At 44.9% G+C, this 27,945-nt stretch overlaps 1 protein-coding gene across 4 annotated transcripts in view; it reads right to left on the bottom strand.

The window, feature by feature from the left end:
• LOC143940827 (uncharacterized) overlaps positions 1 to 27,607 on the bottom strand; it is a 150,522-nt gene extending 122,915 nt beyond the window's left edge. For all 4 annotated transcript variants that reach the window (XM_077462624.1, XM_077462615.1, XM_077462607.1 and 1 more), the window contains exons 1-3: positions 27,451 to 27,607; positions 6,453 to 6,512; positions 893 to 1,036 (exon numbers count right to left, since the gene is read on the bottom strand). In XM_077462624.1, the coding sequence (XP_077318750.1) occupies positions 893 to 1,036; positions 6,453 to 6,497 (189 nt within the window). In that variant the 5' untranslated portion in view covers positions 6,498 to 6,512; positions 27,451 to 27,607. The remainder of the gene's footprint in view (positions 1 to 892; positions 1,037 to 6,452; positions 6,513 to 27,450) is intronic.
• Positions 27,608 to 27,945: the final 338 nt, after the last annotated feature.

Genomic DNA, 27,945 nt, shown 5'->3' on the forward strand with positions numbered 1-27,945 from the left:
TTCTTGTGCATCATCTTTAGAATAGGCTTCCTTCTGGGATGACATCCATGCAGACCAATTTGATGCAGTGTGTGGCGTATGGTCTGAGCTCTGACAGGCTGACCCCCCCACCCCTTCAAGCTCTGCAGCAATGCTGGCAGCATTCATATGTCTATTTCCCAAAGACAACCTATGGACCACTGAGTACGTGCCCTCAACCCCTTTGGTCGACCAAAGCGAGGCCTGTTCTGAGTGGAACCTGTCCTGTTAAACCGCTGTATGATCTTGGCCATCGTGCAGCTCAGTTTCAGGGTCTTTCCAATCTTCTTATAGCCTAGACCAATTTTATGTAGAGCAACAATTATTTTTTTCAGATCCTCAGAGAGTTCTTTGCCATGAGGTGCCTTGTTGAACTTCCAGTGACCAGTATGAGAGAGAGTGAGAGTGATAACACCAAATTTAACACACCTGCTCCCCATTCACACCTGAGACCTTGTAACACTAACGAGTCACATGTCAGCGGGGAGGGAAATATTGACATTTTCACTTTTTACTCACTTTTGTTGCCAGCGGTTTAGACATTAATGGCTGTGTGTCGCGTTATTTTGAGGGGACAGCAAATTTACACTGTTATACAAGCTGTACACTCACTACTTTACATTGTAGTAAAGCGTCATTTCTTTAGTGTTGTCACATGAAAAGATGCAATACAATATTTACAAAAAAGTGAGGGGTGTACTCACTTTTGTGAGAGACTAAGTTCAGCCTACAAACTGAGCGTATACTAACTGCATCGTCATATGTACTCATTACACACACCGCTGCAAAAATGTCACAAAAGCTGCTTATAAAAGCAAAATATTCTGCTTACGAACCCATTCATTCCACAGCTATTACCACTGTAAGAACAGACCTTGAGCTGCTGATCCTTCTTGCGCAGGTCATTGTCTTTCTCTCTAATCAGATCTTTCAGCTGTACCACCAGCTGCTGAGTCTGTGCCAGCTGCTCCGATAGATCTGCCACTGACATGGTGCCAGCACTGGGATTGTCAGGGCCCTAGAAAACACAAGGTAATCGGAGATTAGTTCTATATTTCTCATGCATTAAAAGTAGAAGGCAAGTATCCACAAAGTCTACTAACCAAATAAATCACTAAGATCTTTATTGTTATTGGTATTCAGAGACCCTTTATTTATATAAAAAAAACTTGTAAAAACCTTTATTTTTTTCTGTTAATCCAGTTCACGTGACTGCAGATACCTTTCACGCTCTTCTTCCTGTTGGGTCAGTAGGCAGGTGTTATGACACTGAGGATAGGAGAAGGAGCAGAACAGAAAGTAAACTGTCTGCTGGCCGACAACACATCGCAGAGATGTGATGATGTCACCACCCAGCTGAATGGGCAGAAGAGGTTTGAAGGGTTGGTCGCCAATCCCTTTGTAAAGATGGACACAATGATAAGATGACATCACCGCATAGATGATTGGAGGGAAGAGGTTGGAGAGTTGGCCGATAATGTTGTAAAGATGGATGTGTTGATGTGATGGCATCATCACATAGCTGAATGTAGAGAGAAGCTTTGGAGGGCTGGCCGACAAACACCTCTGAAGATGGGCATGGTTACGCGATGACGTCACAGCATTCACCACATAGCTGAATGAGGTGAAAAAGATTGGAAGGCTGACAATGATACAGATTCAGACATGCTAATGTGGCTTTGTCAACCCAGTACAGGAAATGAGGCCACAATAGCGGTACTGGAAAGATCAAAAAGTACAAACATAGAAAAGGAGGCGGGATTACAAATCGGATATTTACATGTATATTGAGAAAAGCTTTATTTGGGGAACTTTTGCATTTTGCATGGAGTTCTACTTTAACTACACCACATGGACAAAACTAAAATATGTTTTGCAGTCGCTTCATTCAAATCAGATGTTATTCAAGAAAAAGCTGCAAAGTGCAACCTTAGTGGCAACCAATCAAAATCTATTTAGGCATAGTGTTTTTAAAGTGATTTAGTATGGGTTGCTGTGGGTTATTGAGCACTGACCTTTGCTCCCGTTTATTAACTAAGCCAGCACAATTTTGGAAATACAGGTCCTTCTCAAAAAATTAGCATATTGTGATAAAGTTCATTATTTTCTGTAATGTACTGATAAACATTAGACTTTCATATATTTTAGATTCATTACACACAACTGAAGTAGTTCAAGCCTTTTCTTGTTTTAATATTGATGATTTTGGCATACAGCTCATGAAAACCCAAAATTCCTATCTCAAAAAATTAGCATATCATGAAAAGGTTCTCTAAACAAGCTATTAACCTAATCATCTGAATCAACTAATTAACTCTAAACACCTGCAAAAGATTCCTGAGGCTTTTAAAAACTCCCAGCCTGGTTCATTACTCAAAACCGCAATCATGGGTAAGACTGCCGACCTGACTGCTGTCCAGAAGGCCATCATTGACACCCTCAAGCAAGAGGGTAAGACACAGAAAGAAATTTCTGAACGAATAGGCTGTTCCCAGAGTGCTGTATCAAGGCACCTCAGTGGGAAGTCTGTGGGAAGGAAAAAGTGTGGCAGAAAACGCTGCACAACGAGAAGAGGTGACCGGACCCTGAAGAAGATTGTGGAGAAGGACCGATTTCAGACCTTGGAGGACCTGCGGAAGCAGTGGACTGAGTCTGGAGTAGAAACATCCAGAGCCACCGTGAACAGGCGTGTGCAGGAAATGGGCTACAGGTGCCGCATTCCCCAGGTCAAGCCACTTTTGAACCAGAAACAGCGGCAGAAGCGCCTGACCTGGGCTACAGAGAAGCAGCACTGGACTGTTGCTCAGTGGTCCAAAGTACTTTTTTCGGATGAAAGCAAATTTTGCATGTCATTCGGAAATCAAGGTGCCAGAGTCTGGAGGAAGACTGGGGAGAGGGAAATGCCAAAATGCCTGAGGTCCAGTGTCAAGTACCCACAGTCAGTGATGGTCTGGGGTGCCATGTCAGCTGCTGGTGTTGGTCCTCTGTGTTTTATCAAGGGCAGGGTCAATGCAGCTAGCTATCAGGAGATTTTGGAGCACTTCATGCTTCCATCTGCTGAAAAGGAGAGAAAATGAAAATGGAGATGAAGATTTCATTTTTCAGCACGACCTGCCACCTGCTCACAGTGCCAAAACCACTGGTAAATGGTTTACTGACCATGGTATTACTGTGCTCAATTGGCCTGCCAACTCTCCTGACCTGAACCCCATAGAGAATCTGTGGGATATTGGGAAGAGAAAGTTGAGAGACGCAAGACCCAACACTCTGGATGAGCTTAAGGCCGCTATCGAAGCATCCTGGGCCTCCATAACACCTCAGCAGTGCCACAGGCTGGTTGCCTCCATGCCACGCCGCATTGAAGCAGTCATTTCTGCAAAAGGATTCCCGACCAAGTATTGAGTGCATAACTGAACATAATTATTTGAAGGTTGACTTTTTTTGTATTAAAAACACTTTTCTTTTATTGGTCGGATGAAATATGCAAATTTTTTGAGATAGGATTTTTGAGTTTTCAGGAGCTGTATGCCAAAATCATCAATATTAAAACAAGAAAAGGCTTGAACTACTTCAGTTGTGTGTAATGAATCTAAAATATATGAAAGTCTAATGTTTATCAGTACATTACAGAAAATAATGAACTTTATCACAATATGCTAATTTTTTGAGAAGGACCTGTACATGTAATTCAACTGTAATCTGAATAAAGATGTTTTTCAGGGGCAGAAAAACTGGACAAAGCTTGTAATAACGACCGGTATCTATGGCATGCATAACATTATAAAAAAACTAGAAGGAATCTTAAAACCATCTTTAATCTTTCCATCTTTAATATAGGTGGAGAAATAACCCAAAATGCATACTAAAAGTTGATATCAGGCATGCAGTGGGAAAGTCAGCTTTGTAAACTGATGAGTAGAAGAGTGGGATACATAAACCTAACTTCATGCAAATACTTAAAGTGTAACTCCACTTTTGTTGAGGAAAAAAAAAAAAAACATTCCCCTCTGGGTGATCTATGTACATTGCAAGGATTATAACAACCTTTGTTGCAGTTTCCTACTTTTTGTTATTCTGAAGAAATCCCGTGTGTTTGCCTGTGCCTCTGTTCTGAGGGGGTCTAATGGGAGGGGTTTCATAATTATCAGTCAGCTGTGGCAGCTGCAGAGCACTAATGAGGAAATCTGCTGGGCCTGCATCTCTTTAGACCTGTTCCTATTGCAGGAGATGCCTGAAATCTGACTTGTATCTTAGGCAGACTTCTGGGAAAATTGGTGAGCCAATCACACAAGCAGGAAATGATGTTTCTGGGGAGTGGTCAGTACACATTCTGTATATAGAACTCCAGGCGGCCATATTGCTTTGCATTTATAGAAAATGACAGCGGCTGCAGATTGAAAAGGAAAGGTCATTTTTAAATAACATTCAATTACAATATGACTTGTATTGCAATTGTACATGCTATATTATTTTTTCTTCATCTGCTAGTTACCCTTTAAAGCCTATCTCCAGGATCCTATTAAAATTGGATTTCCATATGGTCATCCCAGGCTCTATTAAAATGCAGACAAATTGTAAATCAAAATTCCTTACTTTCCTATTAATTCCTAACTTTCAGTTCCCAGTAACGTCATCTTCCCCCTTTGAAAAATGTGCACTTCCATGCCCCGGGAGGACTCTCTCTAGGAGAATGTCAGATTCCATGTGGGCACACAGCACTACATTTTTCATAATGCAATGGAAAATGCAAGAAGTGATAGATGGATGTGATTGGAGCTTGTGCTGAAAAGAGGGCAGAGCTCTCTGATATGAAGAATGGGCAGGGTCTGAGTTGAGGGCAGAGCCGAGGGTTGATGCAGGTGCAATGGGTGGTTCAGACTGGGAATCAGAAATTCCAGAGTATGCCCACTACAGCGAGCAGGGACATCATTACATCACCACTGCAGCAGAACTACAGTGGGGAAGTTATCAGACCGGTGGCTGCAAGTATAGAGGGCACAGCAGCCACTGATCACACAAAGGGGATTTGCAGGTAAATCAGACCTGCAAAGCTGAAGAACAATGGACATCTCATGTTCAGTATTCCTAAAAATGCACACAGCACCACATTTGTGTAAGGACCATTATTGTACATATTAAAAAACATTTCTGCCCGGAGTTCAGCTTTAAATCTAAAACTGAATCCAGTTGTGTATTCCTTGAAAAATTATATACAGAGAGCATTTGTACCACAATTTGTCTTAGCTTCCCACAATCTTCTGCACAGTAGCTTTCAGATTAAGATCAGAAGGGGCATTACTATAAATCAATCTATTGTTTTGCACAGAGAAAAGAGTACGGGTATGATCCGTGTGCTGCTGCTCCATTGACAGTTCAATCAGCAGGTTGGGGGAGGAGAAGTGACTGAGGAAGCAGGCCAATTAGCAGCCAATGTTATAGTGTATAGTCGCCCATAAGATGAGTTAGCAGTAATAAAGAGAACCTAAAATTCAAGTAGAAAAGATTTGCCATCTTTTTAGCTTATCTTGATTGAATTGTGCCTAAGCAGCATCCTAAAAAAACATACCCTTTGCCTTCAATTCCTTCTGAAAAATAGCAGTGCAGTTCCTAACGTGACCGTGCATAGGCAGTCATATACTGTAGCCTAATAGCTGTATATCTGTATTCTTAAATGATCTAATACACAATTGCATCTGACTGCTGGTCTCACTGGATTTGGAGTGAGATTTGGGAAAAGTATTACTGTGCTGTTCATGTTTTTCTTTGCTGAAGAGAAAGCTGTATCTGAGGACCTGCATTGCAAGAATCTCCCTGCTTCATTCATTCTATGGATCTGTGCCATCTGCACCCCTCCTGCTGCTTTCTGAATATTACCTCACCTGTCATCCGGACAGGAAGAAAAACCTTGCCTTCATCAAGGTGGGCCACTTCCACACAGAGAAAAAAGGCATGGTAAGTCAGCAATGGGAAAAAAACAGATCAACATTGAGGAACCTATAGGCAACTAGTCGTTCAGTTGCTTTTTTGAGCACAGTTTCCCTCTCTGTCCTTTTAACAGGATTTTTGGGGGTTGTTGAACTGTGTACATGAAGGGTGATGACAGCAGTGAAGGGTAAGGTAGGACCATACACAAGGCCAAGACTTTTAAATTATGATTTTACTGTCTGGAGATTATTTTCAGGAGGCCCTAGTGTGGGAATAGTTACTGTGCCAATATAGACTAGCAGTCCACAGTGACACGCAATCTGTAAAATAAACACACTTACATGGAACTTTCACTTTCCAGTAACTATGCAGCCACATAACACAATGGCTGAATGAGAAGTGTTTGTGCAATGCAAAGTTTCTGCCAGAAAAAAACGTTCCTGGACATGATAACTGGGCATTATGTTGCCTGGCACGAGCCACAATTTAATTCTTGGATATTCACTTACTGCTGCAGAGGGTTGCGATCCATCCCCAGAGTACCAATTCCACATTATGTTAGATGGGCACTGCAAAATAAAATACAAACTGTCAATACGCTGCTGGCTTGTCATTGAAGACTGGCAAGAAAGGCAACTAACTATTCGTTCCCCAAGCAATTGATGTATTTTTTTTTTTATAAAGGCCAACACTGAGGTAAAGGAGAACTGCAATGCACAACATAGCCATACATGATCAATACACAGCATCCCCCCCCCCCCAATTCTCTCCTGAGTTCCCCCTCGATCCGGTGATGTGCATGAGAGCTCAGCTTCTCCCGGGTCTCTCATTTCTGGTTGGCTGAGAGAGCAGCAGGAGCCATTGGGAATTGCTGGCCGTTCCTTCAGAGCGATGTCACTGGCTGCATGTAATGTATATATCTCCTAAACAGTGTATGTTTAGGAGATATTTACAGTACCTATAAGTAAGCCAAATTAGAGGCTTACATATAGGTAAAAGCAATGTGTGGAACTTTACTTCCACTTTAAAGATGATTACTTAATTTTATTATTATACAGGATTTATATAGCGCCGACAGTTTACGCAGCGCTTTATAACATGGGGGCAGACAGTACACTTACAATACAAATACTTCATTTATTTGTCTTTGTGACCAGGACAGAAAGTGATCGGAAAATAAAAAATGTGCGTCACCACAACAGGAATACAGTAGTGGGGAATTCTTCCAATGAGGACACATATTCCAGGGTCAATTAAGATGGAATATTCCTTACTTTGTAGTAGAGCTGCACAATTAATCGCCAAGAATCATAATCGCGATCTTGACTAAAGTGTTTCACAATTCTTTCTATGCAAAGAATTCTCTCTGCTCTTCTGAAGCCACAACCATCAAAAGAAAGGAAGAGAAAAACTGGGCAGTCTGCCAGGAATCAAAACATTCTTTATCAGTTGAACTTAAGTATACTTAAGTATAAACATTGTAACAATTTGTCAATGGAATAGACTTTGTGTGTATGTGAAAAAATGTAACCACTTAAACACTAAACCTTTATCTGACATTTGTTGGTTTCAAGTTAAAATCCTTTTTTTCTTTTGCTAGAAAGTTACTTGGAACCCCCAAACATTATAAATATTTTTTTAGTAGACACCCTAGAGCAGTGATGGTGAACCTTGGCACTCCAGATGTTTTAGAACTACATTTCCCATGATGCTCAACTACACTGCAGAGTGCAGGAGCATCATGGGAAATGTAGTTCCAAAACATCAGGGGTGCCAAGGTTCGCCATCACTGCCCTAGAGAATAAAATGATGGTTGTTGCAATATTTGATATAACACTGTATTTGCCAGCGGTCTTTCAAATGCAATTAAAAAAAAAAAAAAAAAAAATTACTTTAATGAATAAAAAAAAAAAAAAAAACTAACCAGTAAAGTTAACCCTTTTTTTTTTTTATATATAATGTGAAAGATTTTACGTCGTGAGAGAATCATGATCTTTTTATTCTAAGCAAAAAAATTGTGATTCTCATTTTAGCCAGAATCGTGCAGCTCTACGTAGACATTTCCTCTAACTTCCATTTGTGCTTATTCTCTTCTGTATCCAAAATGGAAAAAACTGTTTCAGATAGATAGAGATTATAATAAATATATATATATATATATTTCTTTTTTTGATTCATTTTTTTGTCTCTGGCTTGTTTACACTTGTGGCTGTCATTGCCCCTAATGAAAATCTGCTGCTTGTTTTTACCACCCCCTTCCCCACCCATAAATTGTAAAGACTCCTATAGGGCAAGTACTGTGGTTTTCAACTGGCTTATTTTGTACTGAAAGTCTTCATATTCTTTAGCATTCATTTCATTTTCCAATCTAAAATATATATAAAAGATGTCACACTGATAACAAACTTTTGTATTCTTCCCCGCTTCCAGGAAAACTGAGATGATGTTTGCTGGGAGTAATCACTACAGAATATACTCACTACATCGCATCCATTCACACCAAACTGATTACACGTCATTCATTAACTACCAGCCAGAGTTTTCAAAGAAAACAATTCTCCTTTTATTACACACTATAAAATATTCCTACATTTTTCCAAAGCCATACAGACCTTTCCACTTTACTTCATAGTTATAAATGTGAGACGAAGCCGAAGCATCAGAACCTACAATTTTTGGGACATTAAGACCTCAATTACATGTGCTTTGCTGTCTGAAGAGCGATCCACATTTGGAATGCTTTACAGAGAGCATTTTACAGGTGTTGTATCGCCTACCCATGACTTGTTTTAACCCCCAAATGCTGGACTACTTTACTGCATCCATGTGCGTTATGTGCAGCATTGCCCTTTACACCCTTCCCAGCTAAAGGGAGAGCAGTTAAAGGATAGGTTCACCCTTTATAACAGATTACTTTGGAGCAGTCCCCCGCATCCACCACCCTCCCTCCCCCCCCCCCCCGTGACAGTGGGTGGGAGTTCCTCTCCTCACATCCGTTGTAACATTTTAAAAACAGCACAGTTGCGCGGGGGTCGGCCCACACAGTTGCGCGGGGGTCGGCCCACACAGTTGCGCGGGGGTCGGCCCACACAGTTGCGCGGGGGTCGGCCCACACAGTTGCATCAAGTCATTTAGAGTTCAGTGAATGAACGAATGAAAGAGTCCCACCTGCCAGTGCAGCAGATGGCTTGTAATTCTCAATGAACTTCCAGAGCGCTGATGAGCGGCCTCAGTGTCAGTAAGGCTGCACACACAGCAGCGTTTTAAATCACAGGCAGATTTTCCACGGTTTTGACCACGATGCCAAAGCGGCCAGGTGAGAATGAGAACTTTCACAACGCACATTTCAGATGCCATCAATTTGAATGGCACCTAAAAACACGGTGCGGTTCTATTGTGGCAAACCGCATCGTGTGAAGCTTGTCACCCAAAAAAAAAAAAAGTTCAGAGGTTTTTTTTGGGCGACATGTTTCACGTGATGCGGTTTGGCGAGATTGCAGCGTGATTTATTGCGTAAAAATTAAACCAGTACTGCGCTGCATTTTTAGATGCCATTCAAGTGAATGGCATCTGAAATGCGTGTTGTGCGATTTGTCATTCACACCTGGGCATTTTGAAATTGCTGGCACAATCATGGCAAATCTGACCATGATTCAAGATGCCCAGGTGTAAATGCAGCCTGTCTACCCGTACAGGAAGACTGGAGACTGGCATTGCACCTGCGATCCACTGATTGCGGGTGCAATGCTTTGCAGGCTGCAATGTAAAAAAAATTATAAAATTTCACTTTTTTTTTACCTGCAAAATCATGTGCCTTTATTATTTATTTTTTTATAAAAAAAGGTTAGAGTTTTAGCCTAGCCCCCACCAACTGCAAGTGTAAACAAGCCCCAAATTTATGGTATGGTCAGGTGGCTGCAGTGCAACCTGAGGGAGCCTGGTGGGGTGAGGTAAGTATTGACTTAATCCTCTACACCAGTGGTCTCCAAACTGTGGCCCGTGGGCTGAATGCGGCCCTTTGCTTGCCTTTATCTGCCCCTTAGGGCACTATTCCTCCCATTGACACCAACAATAGGTAATTTTTCCTTCCAGTGACAGCAATGATGGGGCACTATTCCTCCAACTGACAACAGCAATGGGGCATAATTCCTCCCACTGATAAGCACAATTAGGCGCTATTCCTTCCATTAATACCAATAATGAGACACTATTCCTCCTTCTACTGACTACAGGCACTGTGCAATTGTTTTTTTTTTTACTCCCACTGATGCTGGAGTATTTTATACTTCCACTGGCCACGGTCCGGCCCCCCTAAAGTCTGAAGGACAGTAAAACGGACCTTTCTTTAGAATGTTTGGAGACCGGTGCTCTACATCTATGGACTAAATCAGGGATCTTCAAACTACGGCCCTCCAGCTGTTGCGGAACTACACGTCCCATGAGGCATTGTAAAACTCTGACATTCACAGACATGACTAGGCATGATGGGAATTGTAGTTCCTGAACAACTGGAGGGCCGTAGTTTGAAGACACCTGGACCAAATAAACAGGTAACCCTTGCAGTACAGGAGGTGCCTGGGGGAGGTATTTTTGAAAAGTTTCCTTGACCATGACAGGGGGGAGGGAACGACACCACCCCCGTTTACCCGGTAGTTGGGGGAGGTATTTGAGAAAAGGTTCCTTGAGCACGATGGTGGGAGGGACACTGCCAGGGGAGGGACACCGCCAGGGGAGGGACGCCGCTGTTTACCCCGTAGTTGGGGGAGGTATTTGAGAAAAGGTTCCTTGGGCACGATGGTGGGAGGGACACCACCAGGGGAGGGACACCACCAGGGGAGGGACACCACCAGGGGAGGGACACCACCAGGGGAGGGACACCACCAGGGGAGGGACACCACCGTTTACCCGGTGGTTGGGGGAGATGTTTTTGAAAAGATTCCTTGACCACAATGGGGAGAGGACTATCACCGCTTAACCGTGTTGCTGATTTCAGTGCTGCCTGGGTAGCAAGAAGCTGCAAGGGAGCAGAATGTGAGTATACGGTAGTAGGGGGGAAATTCTCTTGCAGAGACATCGGGGTTGATTTACTAGAATTGGGGAGTGCGAAATCTGGTGCAGCTGTGAATAGAAAGCAATCAGCTTCCATTTTTTTTTAGTCAAAGCTTAACCCTTGCCGACCAATGCATGACGATGTATGTTAGCATAATGGTACGGCTTAAATCGCGGCATAGTAGCATAGCGTACTCCATGAGCGTGCCTGTGGGTCCCGCAGACTTTATGTCTGCCGGGGGGCCTGCGATCATATCAGGGAGTGGCAGAACGGGGAGATGCCTCTGTAAACAAGGTATTTCACTGTTCTGCCTAGCAACATGACAGATCATCGTGATACTGTCATCGTGAGCAGTAGATCTCTGTCATGTTCTAGTGAGACAATCCCTCCCCACAGTTAGAATCACTCCCTAGGACACACTTAAGCCCTTGATCGCCCCCTAGTGTTTAACACCTTCCCTGCCAGTGTCATTTACACAGTAATCAGTGCATTTTTATAGCACTGATCGCTGTATAAATGACAATGGTCCCAAAATAATGTCAAAAGTGTCCGCCATAATGTCGCAGTCAAGATAGAAATCGCACATCGCTGCCAATACTAATAAAAAAAAAAAATGCCATAAATCGATCCCCTATTTATTATTATTATATTATTTTATTTTATATAGACGCTATAACTTTTGCGCAAACCAATCAATATACATTTATTGCGATTTTTTTGGCATAATAATAATAATTAAATACGAATAAATAAAGTGCAATAACGTTCCAAAACCTATGTGCAAATGTGCAATGGTGCAAATCGCATACACAAAGATTAAATAGATTCCATCAATAAATATGTGCAAACGTGCAATGGTGGGAATCGCATCTATTTTATAGACGCTATAACTTTTGCGCAAACCAATCAATATACATTTAATGAGATTTTTTATTTATTTTTTTTTAAACCAAAAAATATGTAGAATACATATCGGTCTAAACTGAGAAAGAAAATTCTTTTTATATATATATATATTTTTGGGGATATTTATTATAGCAAAAAGTAAAAAAAAATAGCTTTTTTTTCAAAATTGTTGCTTTTTTTTTGTTTATAGTGCAAAAAATAAAAGGTGAGGTGATCAAACACCACCAAAAGAAAGCTCTATTTGTGGGGGAAAAAAAAAGGATGTCAAGGACATTTGTTTGGGTGCAACGTCACACGACTGCGCAATTGTCAAAGTGTCGCAGTGCCGAATCGCAAAATGTGCTCTGGTCAGGAAAGGGGGAATAAATCCTTCCGTTAGAAGCTCATTGGCTACCATACACAGCTGCACCAGATTTTGCACGCTTTAGTAAATCAACCTGACTGTCACTGTGACAGATTCTCCAAGTTATAAAATCGTATTAAAAATGATGCACACCGGATAGTGAAAGAAAATCTCTGCACATCCGTCTCCTCAATACCCAGCCAGCCTTCGTGCAGGTGAGACGGAGCAGTATTACCTTCCATCAGTGTAATGAGTGACAGAATAAACACTATATTAGTTAAATAATGTCTATGTGCTTCATACCCCCTGCCAAACCCATCATTATGTCTTGTATATAGGATCTCTCAGGAACAGGCGGCGGTAATCTGTAATCTCTGCACTCATCACTCACTATCAGAGACTGGAAAATAAATACCTGCCCTCCTCCAATCAGATGCCACATATAATTACACTGCGGGGGATAAAAGAATCAATCCCGTCAGCGATGCCTGGGGCAATTTTTCATTATAAAGAAAGTGTTTTGGTTATATTGACAGTAACAATTCTAAATCGCACAAATCTACATCAACAGTACACAACGAGCCCTATTTATCAATCTGCCAAAATGTATAAAAAGATAATGGTTTCTGTTGCCCGCAGCAACCAGATTCTCCCCGTTGGCGCAGAATGAGAGAATGCGATTACTAGATATAGGCAACAATTTCTTCATCCATAGTGACCTATACATCGAATCACACTTCTATGCTCACCGTATTCCTAAAATGGAGAAATAAAGTGCAATACCAGAGCAGAAATCCTTCCTCGCCAGCCCCTTCCCAAACGTATGATTAGCAACCAAAAGCCGATAGTATTTGGTCACATGATTTCTCTGAATAAACGGTAATCAGAGTTCAGTTCGGCGAACCCTCAGCAGAGGTCGTGAGACTAAACCCCCAAGTCAATGGTGGCAAACTTTCTGGATATACTTCAGGAGACAGTCATAGACTGGACACTGCTATCAAAGCACTGCTACACATCAATGCTTCCATATTTTTTTGCTCTTTAAAAGCAATGGGCATGTGAGACCCTCTGCAGAGAGACCACTGCTTCCCACTTTGTAGCACACTGGCAGCAAACTGGCTTTTCTACTCAGGCGGTGCCGGTGTTTTGTCACATATGGTGACCCATCTCATTTGGCTACCCGCTGGACTGCGTTCCAACACTGTGGCGATCTGCGCAGAATTTTGTGGCCACACCCCTGAGTCCAGATTCAAGCCCCACCATCCAAGTGGACATAGAGTTAAGCCGCGTACACACGGGCGGACTGTCTGGCCAACTTAGTCCGTCGAAACACATTTCAGCGGACAGTCCGCTCGTGTGTGGGCTTCAGCGGACTTTTTCAGCGTGCAGTCTGGCGGACTAAGTATTTCGGAATTTCCGTAATATTGTCCGTCATACTTTGGTTTCAGCGGACAATCCGCTCGTGAGTAGGCTAGTTGGACGGACTAAGAATGGCGCATGCTCAGAAAGGATTTACACGGCGGAAGGTTGCATTGCTGTGTATTGGGCTTCCTATTTCTAGTCCCGTCGTACGTGCTGTGCACGTCATCGCGCAAGCTTTCAACGGACTGTTTGGCTATCCGTGTGTGGTCAAGTCCGTTCATTCAAAAGTATGACGGACTGTCCGTCGGATTGTCTGACGGACTAAGTAGGCCATACAGTCCGCCCGTGTGTACGCGGCTTTAGATTATAATTACGCAGAGTGAAGCGAGGCCATGCCCGAAGCATGGTGAAGCGAGCCAGCGAGGGGCCCTGTGGCAAAGCGGTGTCTTACAACAGTGTTGGAACACATATGGCCACGCGCATGCGCACTCCAGCAGGTAGCAAAATGCGATGGGTAGCTCAATGTGACGCGACACCTTCTTTAAAGAACAAACAGCTAGACATTGAATACCTATTGTCTTGATGAGCCTGGAATGTATTTAGCTAGATTAAAGCCCAACTCTAGGCAACTAAATATTGGGCTGTGCAAACGGGGGCTGTAAACGCTTGTGTTTTTTCACCTATTCTATGCATTAAGGTGAAAAACCTACTGTATTGCAGCACCACCCCCCCCCCCCCCCCCCCCAAAGCCCCTCTTGTACTTACCTGAACCCAATCTTTCCAGCGACAAGAATGAGCCCAGCAGCTCAGGCCGCTGTCTCAGGTGCTCAATGGACAGATTGATAGCAGCAGGAGCCATTGTCTCCCGCTGTTGTCAATCAAATCCAGTGACACATGGACGCAGCAGCAGGACTCGTGCCCTTGGAAAGTGACCACCTGTAGGGGAACCCCCCCCCCCCACACAAAATTTACCTGAGCCCAATTTTCATCCAGCAACATGCTCTCCGCAGACTCTCACCCCTCACCGACTAAGACACCAGGAGGAGGAGCTATTGTCTCATTCACAGCCAGCGAGACAATGGAGGGGGGGAGCTGCAGCTGTGTGTGAATGGACACGCAGAGCTGCGGCTTGGGAGCGAGCCTGCTCAGGTGCCCCCATTGCTCAAGATGACACTTGCCATTGTCACCTGCCAACCATATGCAGCTTTTCACTTGCCACAGCAGTGATGCAAGGCTGGCAGTGAGAGATGTCGTCATCTCTCTGCTGCCAGCTGCACCGCTGACAGAGATTGGCAGAGACTGGGGTAGGAGGTCTGACCAAATATCAGTATTATCGGTACGTTTCTGACCGATACCGATAATTCGAAAAATGTGCATATCGGCAGCGTCGATAATCGGTCAACCCCTACTCCATTCATACTTGTGTAACTTCAAAGTAGCACCAACATTGGTGCACAACTTTGATGCAACTTTTGATGAGTGCAACTTGCATACGACTTTGACCAGTGATAATGGACAACTGTTGTACACAAGTTGCATTGTATAACATTCAGGTACGACTCATGCAACTTCTGAGGGTTAACATTGAAGTCTATGGCCCTCAAGTTACATGAAAGTCAGACCAAAGTTGCTGCAACTTTAAGTCCTGCATATATGAACGAGTATCATTGGAAAACATGGGGAATGACTTGTCATGCAACTTTGCTGTCCAAAGTTGTATGACAAGTTGCACAAGCATGAATGGAGATTATGCTGGAGGGTGGGGGTTGGTAAGGGGTTGGTCATGCTAGGTATGTTGTGCCTGGCACCATGGGATCTAAAGGTGTCCGCTGTGTGCCTGTGCTGCAGATTTTCTAAGGTTTCCTTTTTTTAATAATGTCACCAAAATTGACAGCGATAGTAAATCTCTCCAACTTGGCCCCAGACAACACTTGCCACTGTCACCTGCCACCCAAATGCAGCTTGTCACATTGGTAATGCGAGGCGGGCAGTGAGAGCATCAATGCACTGCATTGATGCATTCACACAATTTCACAGTAGCCATGAGATAAAAACAAAGTTCAGAAATAGTCCTTTATCCCAGGGGTTGACAAATTTGCTTGGAATCTAGGAGCCAGCTTAAAAAGTTAGGAGCCAGGTCCGTGACGTCGATCCGGACCTGTCCCTGGCCTGACATGGAGACGAGTGAGGGGAAGATAGCAGCGCCGTCGCCCGCCCCCCCCCCCCCCCCCCCGTCTCCAAGCCATTGCCCATAGCTCTTAGAGGGACATTTTATTTATTTTTTTCAAATGACAATTTTTTTTTCAATTGCATTTTAGTGTAAATATGAGATGTGAGGTCTCTCTGACCCCAGATCTTATATTTAAGAGGACTTGTCATGCTTTTTCTATTACAAGGGATTTTTACATTCCTTGTAATAAGAATAAAAGTGACACAACATTTTTTTTAAAAGAACAGTGGAAAAAAAAAAAAAAAGTTAAAATAAGAAGAAAAATAATAATTTTTAAACGCGCCCTGTCCTGCCCGCATATAAAATCGGTGTTCGAACCACACATAGGAGGTAGCGCCGTGATCGGTAGAGCGAGAGCAATAATTCTAGCCCCAGACCTCCTCTGTAACTCAAAACATGCAACCTGTAGAATTTTTTTAAACGTCGCCTATGGAGATTTTAAAGGGTAAAAGTTTGTCGCCATTCCATGAGCGGGTGCAATTTTGATGCGTGACATGTTGGGTATCAATTTACTCGGCGTAACATTATCTTTCACAATATAAAAAATAATTGGGCTAACTTTACTGTTGTCTTATTTTTTTATTAACTAAATTATTTTTCCCAACAAAAGTGCGCTTGTAAGTCCGCTGCACAAATACGGTGTGACAGACAGTATTGCAACAACCACCATTTTAGTCTCTAGGGTGTTAGAATAAAAAATATATATAATGTTTAGGGGGTTCTAAATAAAGGGAAGAAAAGGCAGGTAATATAAAACACTCAGAGGAAGCTTCATTAGAATTACTGGTTTGTCATACCAACGGCGACCACAAGAGGGCGCCAGATTCCATAAGGAATCATAGGACCGCAGAAGGCCTCAAAGCCGCGGCCTAAATTTTCGGCCGCCGGCGGAACGGCCCGACGCGATCACGCTGGGGGGGTCCACAGAGACAGGATACCCCCAGCTGTGCTGCCCCAGGCGCGAGGTCGCTATTTCTAGTCGCCAATGCGACCTGGCGCCCGGGTTTTGTCGAGCCCTGCTTTATCCCATTGTGAGGAGGAAGGGCAAGCAGTAAAAAATGAAAGTGAAACCTTCTAAGCAGTTTATAAACCTTGTGACCTTTCTGCACATAACTTGAAGTGCTTTATTCCTCCCTTAAAAGGGGATGTAAACCCTCATGGTTTTTCATTTGCATTTAGGTCAAGAACCTTCTCTCATGCTGCAGCCCCCCAGAGCCCCCGTTTTACTTACCTGAACCCCATCTTTTTCTCCCCGGGGACGAGCACACCAGCTCTAGCTGGTGTCTCTTCTCCCAATTGGATAGATTGATAGCAGCGTAGCCATTGGCTCCTGCTGCTGTCAATCAAATCCAATGACGTGGGCACCAGAGGCGGGGAAGAGTTTGGCATTCGTGTCTATGGACGCAAACGCTGGACTTGGGAGCGTGCCTGCAAGGTAACCCCCCGCGAAAGCGCTTCTCCTAGGGCAGTGATGGCGAACCTTGGCACCCCAGATGTTCTGAAACTACATTTCCCATGATGCTCTTGCACTCTGCAGTGTAGTTGAGCATCATGGTAATTGTAGTTCCAAAACATCTGGGGTGCCAAGGTTAGCCATCACTGTCCTAGGGGGTTATTTGATGTGAGGAGGAGCCGCGAGAGCCGCCAGGGGACCCCAGAAGATGAGTTTCAGGGGCCACTCTGTGCAAAACAAACTGCACAGTGGAGGCAAGTATGACGTCTGTCATTTTTTTTTTTTTTAAACGATCCTTTATGCAGCGTACACACGACCGGACTTTGACGGACTAGGTCTGATGGACTTTCGACGGAGTTTCCGAACGAACGGGCTTGGCTACACACAAGCACACCAAAGTCCGACGGATTCGAATGCGATGACGCACGACCGAACTAGAATAAGGAAGTTCATAGCCAGTAGCCAATAGCTGCCCTAGTGTCGGTTTTCATCCGTCAGACTACCATACAAACGGATTTTTCAACCGGACTTGAGTCCGTCGGAAAGATTTGAAACATGCTTTATTTCTAGGTCCGTCTGACTTTTGGGGAAAAAAAAAAAAAGAAGTCTGCTGAAGCCCATACACGACCGTAATATCTGACGGATTCATTCCGTCTGACCTAGTCCGTCGAAAAGTCCGGTCGTGTGTACGCGGCATTGCAATCACAAAATGGCAGCTCCCGCTAGCGGGCATCCACTCACCTGCTGCTGCCATGTTCTCTCCTTGTTGGGTCACTGCAGCATCAACAGCCGTCCCATTAGAGTGAATGGGACTGTCGACGAGTCAACAGCGAGGAGGAAGAGGAGGAGGAGGAGACGCTGCGAGACAGAGATGAGAGTTGTTCTTTAAAAATGATGCTTTAAATCAAGTTGATTTAAATCAAATCCAGCCTATGGCAAACCAAATGAACAAGATCTTTCCAAACCAGCAGGCCTTCTTTTAAATGTAAACAATGTAGTTTTAAAAACGCAGCTTAACTAGTTCTGCCAGTTCTGTAAAGGAAACAGCATCCTCCTCCTCTAATCTCTCACCATGCTAAACACGTCACAGCACAGCCACCCATCTGCAGGAAAAGTGAACTGATAAATGTTCTGCTGTCATTAATGCAAAGGCTGCATAAAATGCTTCATTCACAGCATCGTCCGCCTTACAACAAACAGGCCGTAAAGCAATGTCACTATGAAATATATGGACGAGTCAATGACAACAGAGACCATGCATTGTCCTCGCTGAGGTCCGGGAGTGCAAAGAAGCAGCCCACCAAAGCAAGCCATGCAAATCTAATTCTGTTCATTCGTTCGCTCCATCATGTCTCCCACAGTGACAGCTGAAAAGACTTGTGTGGGTAGAGGATTATTCTGCAGCTGTCCTACAATCAGGAGAATAGAAATAGCCTGAATAATGCTTATCACCCCAGTGCAAGGACTTCCACCACATCTATTCTGGTTCTGCACTCATCCGGAGTCCTGCTGCTATACTATATACGGGGGGGGGGGGGGGGGGAGTAAGGATATAGAATGATGGCACCGGTCAGGATAATCTAGGAGCTTCTATTTCTGCTGGAAATTCATCATGCGTCTCAGCAAGTTAGTCAATTTCAGGCATTGGGCCTCATTCACGTGTCAGGTTTGGGGCAGAATTCTGTGGAAAATGGAGCAGATCCAGGTGGGAAACCCAATGAAAAGCAATGACAGCGCCCGCAGCAATTCGCATTTAATCGGAGCTGCATTGCCTGTGGATGATCGGCAACGGGCGCAAGCCATTTGTACCCAGTGCCCATTATCCACAGGTAACTGCTGCATGTCCGAACGCATGAGGACGGCTGCATGCGCGGTCACCCTCTGGTTGCTTTACATGGGGCTTCCATTTGATTCAGTAAGGACCGACCGAATGTCGATCCGTCTTTGGCTGCTCCCGCTAGAAATAAGTCAAACTAACAATTGGGATTGCTGGAAAATTCTTCTTCAATCATTACTGCAGCCAATCAGCTTCGTTCTAATCAGTGTATTGACAGCAGAGAAGTCCCCACTGTCAGAATACAAAAGCGCAGCGGGGAGGAGGATGGATGGAGGAATCTGTTCATTAATTCCTGATCAGCCAACTGGCTTATAGAAGAAAAAAAAAAAAAGCTTGACCTATGGGCAGCTTTAGATATAGTACAGGTAATGCCTGCAGCGGTGAGCATTTAGTTTGTTTATACTTGAGGCAGCCCTCTTATGTGAAATCTGTGGTGGATCGCTTTTCAGAGGGCATCTGACAGGTGGTGGTATGTTACCGCCTATGTTAACCCCTAAACACTCGCACCACAACATTGCAGGGTGTGGCTTCAATAGGTTGTGGGTAGGGATGAGCTCAGGCGTGAACGCATGGAACACGTGCAGAGCCCGCCAGGAAGTCGGCGCAGTGCTGCGCTAATCACAGGCAGCGAGACATTTCCCCGATGTGCGGCTGCAGAGATCGGGCAATGTCTCACTGCCTATGATTAGTGCAGCGCTGCGCCGACTTCCTGGCGGGCTCTGCATGTGTTCCATGCGAACACGCCTGAGCTCATCCCTAGTTGTGGGATAAGAAGCATGTCCCCGTAAGACGCACACCGAGGTAGACCCGCTGTGAAGTGTTGCTCCAACCAGAACACACCCCCAACACATTTCGCACCGCCCTTTGGAGCTTAACCATTTGCCAACCGGGCCATTTCTGACACATATGCCCTTTTCAGAGGGCATCTGACAGGTGGTGAGGAGTTGGTATGTTACCTCCTCACCGCCTATGTTAACCACTAAACACTCACACCACCGCATTGCAGGGTGTGGCTTCAATAGGTTGTGGGTAGGGATGAGCTCAGGCGTGTTCGCATGGAACACGTGCAGAGCCCGCCAGGAAGTCGGCGCAGCGCTGCGCTAATCACAGGCAGCGAGACATTTCCCCGATGTGCGTAAGCCGCACACCGAGGTAGACCCGCTGTGAAGTCTTGCTCCAACCAGACCACAAGCCCAACACATTTCACACCGCCCTTTGAAGCTTAACCATTTGCCAACCGGGCCATTTCTGAACCCCCATACATACACATTATATATATATATATATATATATATATATATATATATACACATACATACACACACACACACACACACACTATATATATTATATATGTATTTTTTTTCCCCAGAGACCCTACAGAATAAAAATTGCAATCGTTGCTATTGTTTACGTCACATACACATACACACATATATATATATTATATATATATATATATATTTTTTTTTTTCTCCCAGACACCCTACAGAATAATCGTTGCTATTGTTTATGTCACACGGTATTCACGCAGCGGTTTTTCAAACTACATTTTTTGGGAAATAATACACTTTAAATGAATTTAAAAAAACTAAATATGTAACCCAATTTTGTAAAATATGAAAAGATGAAGTAAATAGTTACCCAACATGTCATGCTTTAAAATTGTGCATGCTCTCGGAATGGCAGCAAACAACGGTACTTAAGAATTTCCATAGGCGATGGTTTAAAAATTTCTACAGGTTTAGAGTTAGAGGAGATCTAGGGCTAGAATTATTGCTCTCGCTCTGACATTCGCAGTGAAACCTCACACATGTGGTTGGAACGTTGTTTACATACGTGGGCGTGACCTACATATGCGCTCACCACTGCGCATGAGTACGGTGGTTCTTTACTTTTTTTTATTATTTCTTTCATTACATTTTTTTTATTTTTATACTTTAATAATAAAATGTGATTACGTTTATTCCTATCACAAGAAATGTAAACATCCCTTCTGATAGAAATAAGCAGTGACAGGTCCTCTTTATGCAGAGATCCGGGGCCAATAAGAAGCCGGCGGAGGGGTGGTGGGGTGCACCCCCCCATCCACTTCTAAAAGTGATCCAGTGGCAAATGCACAGCTAAAACCACTTATATCGGTTAGAGAATTGCCAGCTGAAAAAAAAAAAAAAAAAAACAAGAACATGGTTATGGCATATTGCTGCAGCCATAATTCTGGTATTCCACTGCCAACCAAGGACGTTTTCTTATATGGAAGTCGGCACTACGCTGATCACAGGCAGTGAGACATTGTCCCGATGCCCGGCTGCAGAGATCGGGAAATGTCTCACTGCCTGTGATTAGCGCAGTGCCGACTTTTCGGCGGCTCTGCACGTGGGCTGTGCGAACACACCTGAGCTCATACTTACTGCCCATCAAATCCACTGACACAGGAGTAAGGGGGGCGAGGGGCCGAATCTTGTTGTCTGAGTCAATGGACGCAGTAGCAGGACTCTGGAGCACGCCCGCACGGGTGCCCCCCAGGGAGAGTGGCTCTCTGTGGGGGCACTGACTGAAGAGGAGGGGCCAGGAGTGCCGCCGGGGCACCCCAAAAAAGAAGGATCAGGGCCACTCTGTGCAAAACCCTTGCACAGAGGAGGCAAGCATGACACGTTTGTTATTAACTAAAACAAAAAAACGAACCTTTACAATCACTTTAATCATGGAGTATCGAGAAGCAGAGCGAAACGTGTTGGGGAGACATGGCCTGGTTGAAACCCAGGCTGAGGTTGCCACACCCCACTTCACAGACAGTCTGTCTCGATGTGTGGTGTACAGGACATGCTTCTTACTCTACATTAATATTAGGAGCCAGGACGAGCCTCTTCCTCAGTCGCCACTCACAGGGGTGAAGATTAGCACTCCTTCACAACCTAAGGAGCTCACACTGTCTTGTATCCTGCCCCTGACGACATCATTCTATGACGGAACGCATAGGGGGGAGTGGGCGACGTGATGCTGGTGTATGCTGGGATGCGGCGTCCATCTTGTTGGTGGGGAACACTGGATATTACAACTAACAAAGCAATGTTTTTATGTGGAGCATGCGAGTGTATCTCTTTTTCAACTCGAACCAAATTTTTGATATACTGCACCATGAGTTTCATCCCTTTATATTTATATGGAATGAATTCATCCATGGTGGCCATTACTGGAGCATTTGAAGAGGAAAAGCGGAGACCGGGGGCAGCTTTATCTGTGTTCCTGTGGTTTACCCTGATTGGAATGTATGGAAATTGAAGGGCTTCCTTGAATATCTAACACATGCATGACCTTAGTAATGAGGGACCACTGAGGTGGGTAAGCAGCTGTGTTTCGTGATCGTTACTTCCTCCATTAATTGCTATTAGTGTGAAATATTTTGAACACAGACCTTGGATTCATTTACTATGGACTAATTCTTTTTTGTTTGTTTTTTGGCTGCATCACTCTTATGATTTTTCTATTGCTATTTCAACAATATTGTGCTAGCTGCTGTTTATTTAGTCATATTCCTTTAATAGTGGATACAAGCGATGCAGTCATCCATTTCTTTTTTTTTTTTTTACATCAAGTGCAGATTTTTATTCCCTGTTTTGCAGGGAAACAAAATTCAGCACATCCAAACTGACAGGACAGAGCTCTGCATTGTTTACATAGGCAAACCTCTGTCCTATGTATCTCCTCCCCAATCAGCGGGTGCTGGCGGGCATCGATTGGCTGATCAGCTTCTGTTGGGACTAATTACAGCAGAAGCGGCGCACCAGCAGCGTGTGCGCCGCCCCCTACCTGGAAAAGCAGAATCACGTATGTATACGCAATTCTGCGCAGAGCGGCCACTCTGTAGCAGTAAAGCTACTATGGGGCGGTCATTAAGTGGCTAGTAAAAAAAAAAAAAAAAAAATTTAAAAATAAACAAAGCCCAGTGTTATTGGAGAATTCTCCTCCCTTCCCGTTTGGTAAAGCATTATCAGAAGACAGTAAGTGAGGGGAAAACTCTGTAACTGATCCCCGGATATCTTTAAAAACTCGATAGTGGTTCTAATCCTTCCCCATGCTATTCAAAACTAAAAAATGTGTTTCTTCTGAACATACACTGAGAGTTAGGAATGATTATATGTATGCGGTATTGTTATGGTGACCACCAAATTGAGATATCTGTGAATGTTGTCACTGGGGGGCCTCATACATGATACACTGGTATATATGGCATCTGAATGCCAGGCTTTACCAGGACTTGGTAGCATGTGAGGATCCAGATTATGGCTCAGATTGCATATGGTCACTATATAGGTCAGGGTTTCTCAACTCCAGTGCTCAAGGCGCCCCAACAGGTCATGTTTTCAGACTTTCCATTATTTCGCACACGTGATTTGGAAATCCTGAAAACATGACCTGTTTGGGGCGACTTGGGGACTGGAGTTGAGAAACACTGATATAGGTTATTCTGGTTAGGATTTTAACCAAAACTGCCTGCCACATGAGCTCAGGCTGTGATTGAACCCTGGGAGTTGTAGTTCCACAACCCATGAAGAACCAAGGCTCCTCCATAGTTATTCCATACTAGAGCTCCACAGGTATAGCTTGTTGCTGGCTGACACCTCTTGCTGAGCATCTAAGGCCAGGGGTTGTATACAGTTGTCGTGGCTCGCTGGGACATTTCACAGTCTGCCAATCCTGGGGCTTGAAGTTCCCTTGCTGACACCACCCTGGCTGGCATTACATGCTGGGCACCTCATAGGCTCTGGTCACATCTGACTTGCACCCGATTTTGGGACTTACAGTTCCACACCGTTATCAAAAGTAAAGGTTTTCTTTGTCTGGCACTGCATATACTGGGGCTTGTAGTTCCACATCTACTCTACAACTACACATCACTTCCAGTAACATGTGGCGATTTTATGGTACACCTTCAGGTGCTGCTCTAGGCTGGCCTTCTAGTGTCATGCCATGCTAGGACCTGTAGTACCCCAACCATGGTACAGATGAGTTACCCCTGGTGGCTGTGCCAAGCTGAGACTTCATGTTCCAATCCAGAGGCAGTCCCAGACTGGGACATGTGGAGTCACAGATCGTCATAGCATGCTGGGACCTGTAGTACCACAACCATGGTACAGATGAGTTACCCCTGGTGGCTGTACCCAGCTGAGACTTGATGTTCCACCCCAGAGGCAGCTCCAGCCTGGGACATGGGGAATCAGGTTGTCATGGTGTGCTGGGACCTGTAGCTCCTCAGACATTGTGGAATTAAAGGCTTATCTCCTGGCTGTCATGCCATACTGCGACTGTACAGTCTACTTACTGTATAGAAGTACCTCCAAGCTAACATCTCAGGATGGGGTTATGTAGAGTCACAGGCTGTCATGGCATGCTGGGATTTGTGGTTCCTCAAACATTGCAAAAACTAAGAGTCACCTTGGGCTCCAATTCTATGCAGAGAATGTATGGTACATCTTCAGATACTGCTCCAGACTGGCCAGGTAGTGTCAGTCCTGGAACTGTAGAACCACAACCATGATACAGTAAGGGTAACCCCCGATTGGTTGTTCCCAACTGAGACTTCATGCTCCCACCCCAGAGGCAGCTCTAGACTGGAACATGGGGAGTCACAGGTTATCATGGCATGCTGGGACCTGTAGTTCCTTGGACATTGTAGAAGGATCAGCTCCGGCCATCACACTTTGACACACCATGATACAGATACACTAAGGGTTATTCTTGGTAATTGTGCCCACATGAGGCTTAATGTTTCACCTCCAAGGGCAGCTCCAGGTTGGGTCATAGGGAGTCCCAGGTAAACTTGGCATGCTGGGACCTGTAGTCCCTCAGACTTAGAATTAAAGCTTACCCCTGGCTGGCATGCCCTGCTGCGACTTTACAGTCCATCTTCAGAAGTAGCTCCAGGCTGAGATATTATAGTTATAGTTCCTTGGCCATTGTTTATCTAAGAGTAACTTTTGGCTGTCATGCTTTTCAGAGACTTAATGGTACAGCTCCAGGCAGATATATGTAAAGTTACAGATGGCATGCTGGGACCTGCAGTTCCTCAAACATAGTATGACTAGGTTTACAGCAAGCTTTTATGCCATGTTGAGTCTTTATGTTCAACGTGTAGCTCCAGACAGACATCCTGCGTCTGGATAGATATGGGGAGTCACAGGCTGTCATGGCATGTCATGGAACCTGTAGTTCAAGGCACTGTACAACTAAGTCTCTGCAAAGTGTGACAGCCAACAGTGATCACATTACACCTCCAAGGACAGCTCCAGGCTGATATATGCCATCCCAGGTTGCCCTGGCATGCTGGGGCTTGTAGTTCCTCAGACATTGTAGTACTAGGGTTTACCCCTGGCTGTCATGCTCCGCTGTGACTTTATAGTTTATTTTCAGAAATAGCTCCAGGCTGACATCTCAGGACGGGATATTGGGAGTCAAAGGTTGTCACTGCATGCTGAGGTCTGTAGTTCCTGGGGCATTGTATAAAAAAAAAAAGTGACTTCTGGCTGTCATGCTTTGCCAAAACTCTATGGTACACCTTCAAAGACAGCTCCAGGATGATATATGTAGACTGTCATGGCATGCTGGGAACTGTAGTTCCACGGACTCTGTACATTTAAGTCTCAACAAAGTTTGACAGCCGATGTTACAACTCCAAGGAAATCTCCAGCTTTATATCTGTTGTCACAGGTTGGCAAGGCATGCTGGGACCTGTAGTTACTTTAGCATTGTACAATTAAGGGTCACTTTTGACTGTCAAATCTTGGGGAGACTTTATGTTCCCCCTTCGGGAGTAGCCCCAGTCTGGGATCCCAAGCCTGGAGTCACAGGCTGTCATGGCATGCTGGGATCTGTAGTTCCTCAGACACTGGATGACTAATGCCTAAATGCCTACCCCAGGCTGTCATGGCATGCTGGCATTTTTTTTTATTCCACCGGCATAAGTAGCCCCAGGCTGGGATCTCAGGACAGGATATGTAGAGCCACAGACTGCCATGACATGCTGAGATCTGTAGTTCCTCAGACGCTGTATACTAAAGCCCCATACACACTATTAGATTTTCTGCAGATTTTTGTCTTCAGATTTACCAAAACCATGTAGTACAAGGGCCTGTCTGACTGCATACAAATTAAAACTCTTAAGGTTTGACCTCATATTATATGGTTTTGGTGAATCGGTAGACAAAAATCTGCAGAAAATCTAATAGTGTGTATGAGGTCTAATGCTCACACCTGGCTGTCACACTACACACGGACCTGTAATTCCACAGGCTAGGATCTCACATCAGGACAGGTTGTCTCAGGCTGTCATGGCATGCTGGGATCTGTAGCTCCTCAGACAATCTATAGTAAGGCTCATGCCTGGCTGTCACACCAACACACGGACCTTTAATGCCCCAGGCTGGGATCTCCCATCAGGACAGGCTGTCAGGGCATGCTGGGACTTGTGCCTCAGACACTCTTCCCCCAGGCTGTCATGGCATGCTGGGACTTGTAGTTCCTCAGACACTGTTCCCCAGGCTGTCATGGCATGCTGGGATATGTAGTTCCTCAGGCACTCTATAGTAAGGCTCACGCCTGGCTGTCCCACCATGCACAGACCTGAAACGCCCTGGGCTGGGATCTCACATCAGGACAGGCTATCATGGCATGCTGGGACTAGTAGTTCCTCAGACACTGTTCCCCCAGGCTGTCATGCCTTGCTGACACTTTATATCCCCCTTCCAGGCTGACACCCCAAGCTGACATGTAGCATCACAAGGTTGCCATTCCATGCTGGGACCTGTAGTTCCTCAGATACTGCAGAAAGGTCACCTCCGGCTGTCACGCCATTCATGAACCTATAACGCCCGTCTCCCATAATCCTCCTGCTTGCCATGCTGGGTGTTGTGGTTCCCCAGCCCGCTCCTGGCTGCCATCTCTTGCAGTGTGCCCGACTCTCATGGCATTCTGGGACCTGTAGTTCCTCAGACACCGTATGAAGGTCACACTCTGCATGGACCTGTAATGCCCCGTCTCCCATAATCCTCCACTCTCTCTCTGCTCGCCATGCTGGGGGTTGTAGTTCCCCAGCTTGCTCCTCACTACCTTCTGAAGCAGTGTCCCTGGCCATGCTGGGTCTTGTAGTGCCACAGCCATTGGACCAGCAGCTGGCATGCCACGTTGGTGGTTGTAGTTGCTCAGGCTGACTGGGGAATGTGTATGGGAGGATCTCTTCCACCTCCCCCCTCAGGCCTGTGCCTACCTGTAATACCTGAACAAGTTCTTATACAACCACCATATCCCACCTACCCAGCCCCCTCCTTACCTGGGCCCCGGGGCCCCACTACAGCCTCATATCCGGGTCACACATTTGTGGGGGGGATCTGCTGCCATCACACGCTCTCTATCCACAACCTGAAGCTCAGAGCACAGCGGCAGCCATCTTGGAATCGGATCAGGAGCCGAGCAGCTGAGCGGTGACGTCGCAGGTCCCCGCCCACTGTACTGAGCCCCGGCCATAGTACCGAAGGGCTGCTGCCCTCATCCGCAATGGCGGCAGGGTATTCCCTGGTTGTCATGGTAACAGCATCCTTCACGCAAGGGAATCCTCACCGAGTATCCATGGCCGCTCGCTGGCTTTGTTTGCTGATACTAATTGAAGCCCGAGCTCGCTTTGTGTAGACTGGGGAAGAGCTAAAGTATATAAAGTGTTCTACCCAGCCAGCAACTGAAAGAGTCTTCTCAATAAACATAAATGAGTAATAAAAAGCGTCCTCTGAAAGGATTCTCCCACATGTGATCAATAAGGCTTCATGTACAT

Source organism: Lithobates pipiens, unplaced genomic scaffold (assembly GCF_037356315.1).
Source record: "Lithobates pipiens isolate NorthernLeopardFrog02 unplaced genomic scaffold, aLitPip1_a1.2 Scaffold_10, whole genome shotgun sequence".
Taxonomy (NCBI): domain Eukaryota; kingdom Metazoa; phylum Chordata; class Amphibia; order Anura; family Ranidae; genus Lithobates; species Lithobates pipiens.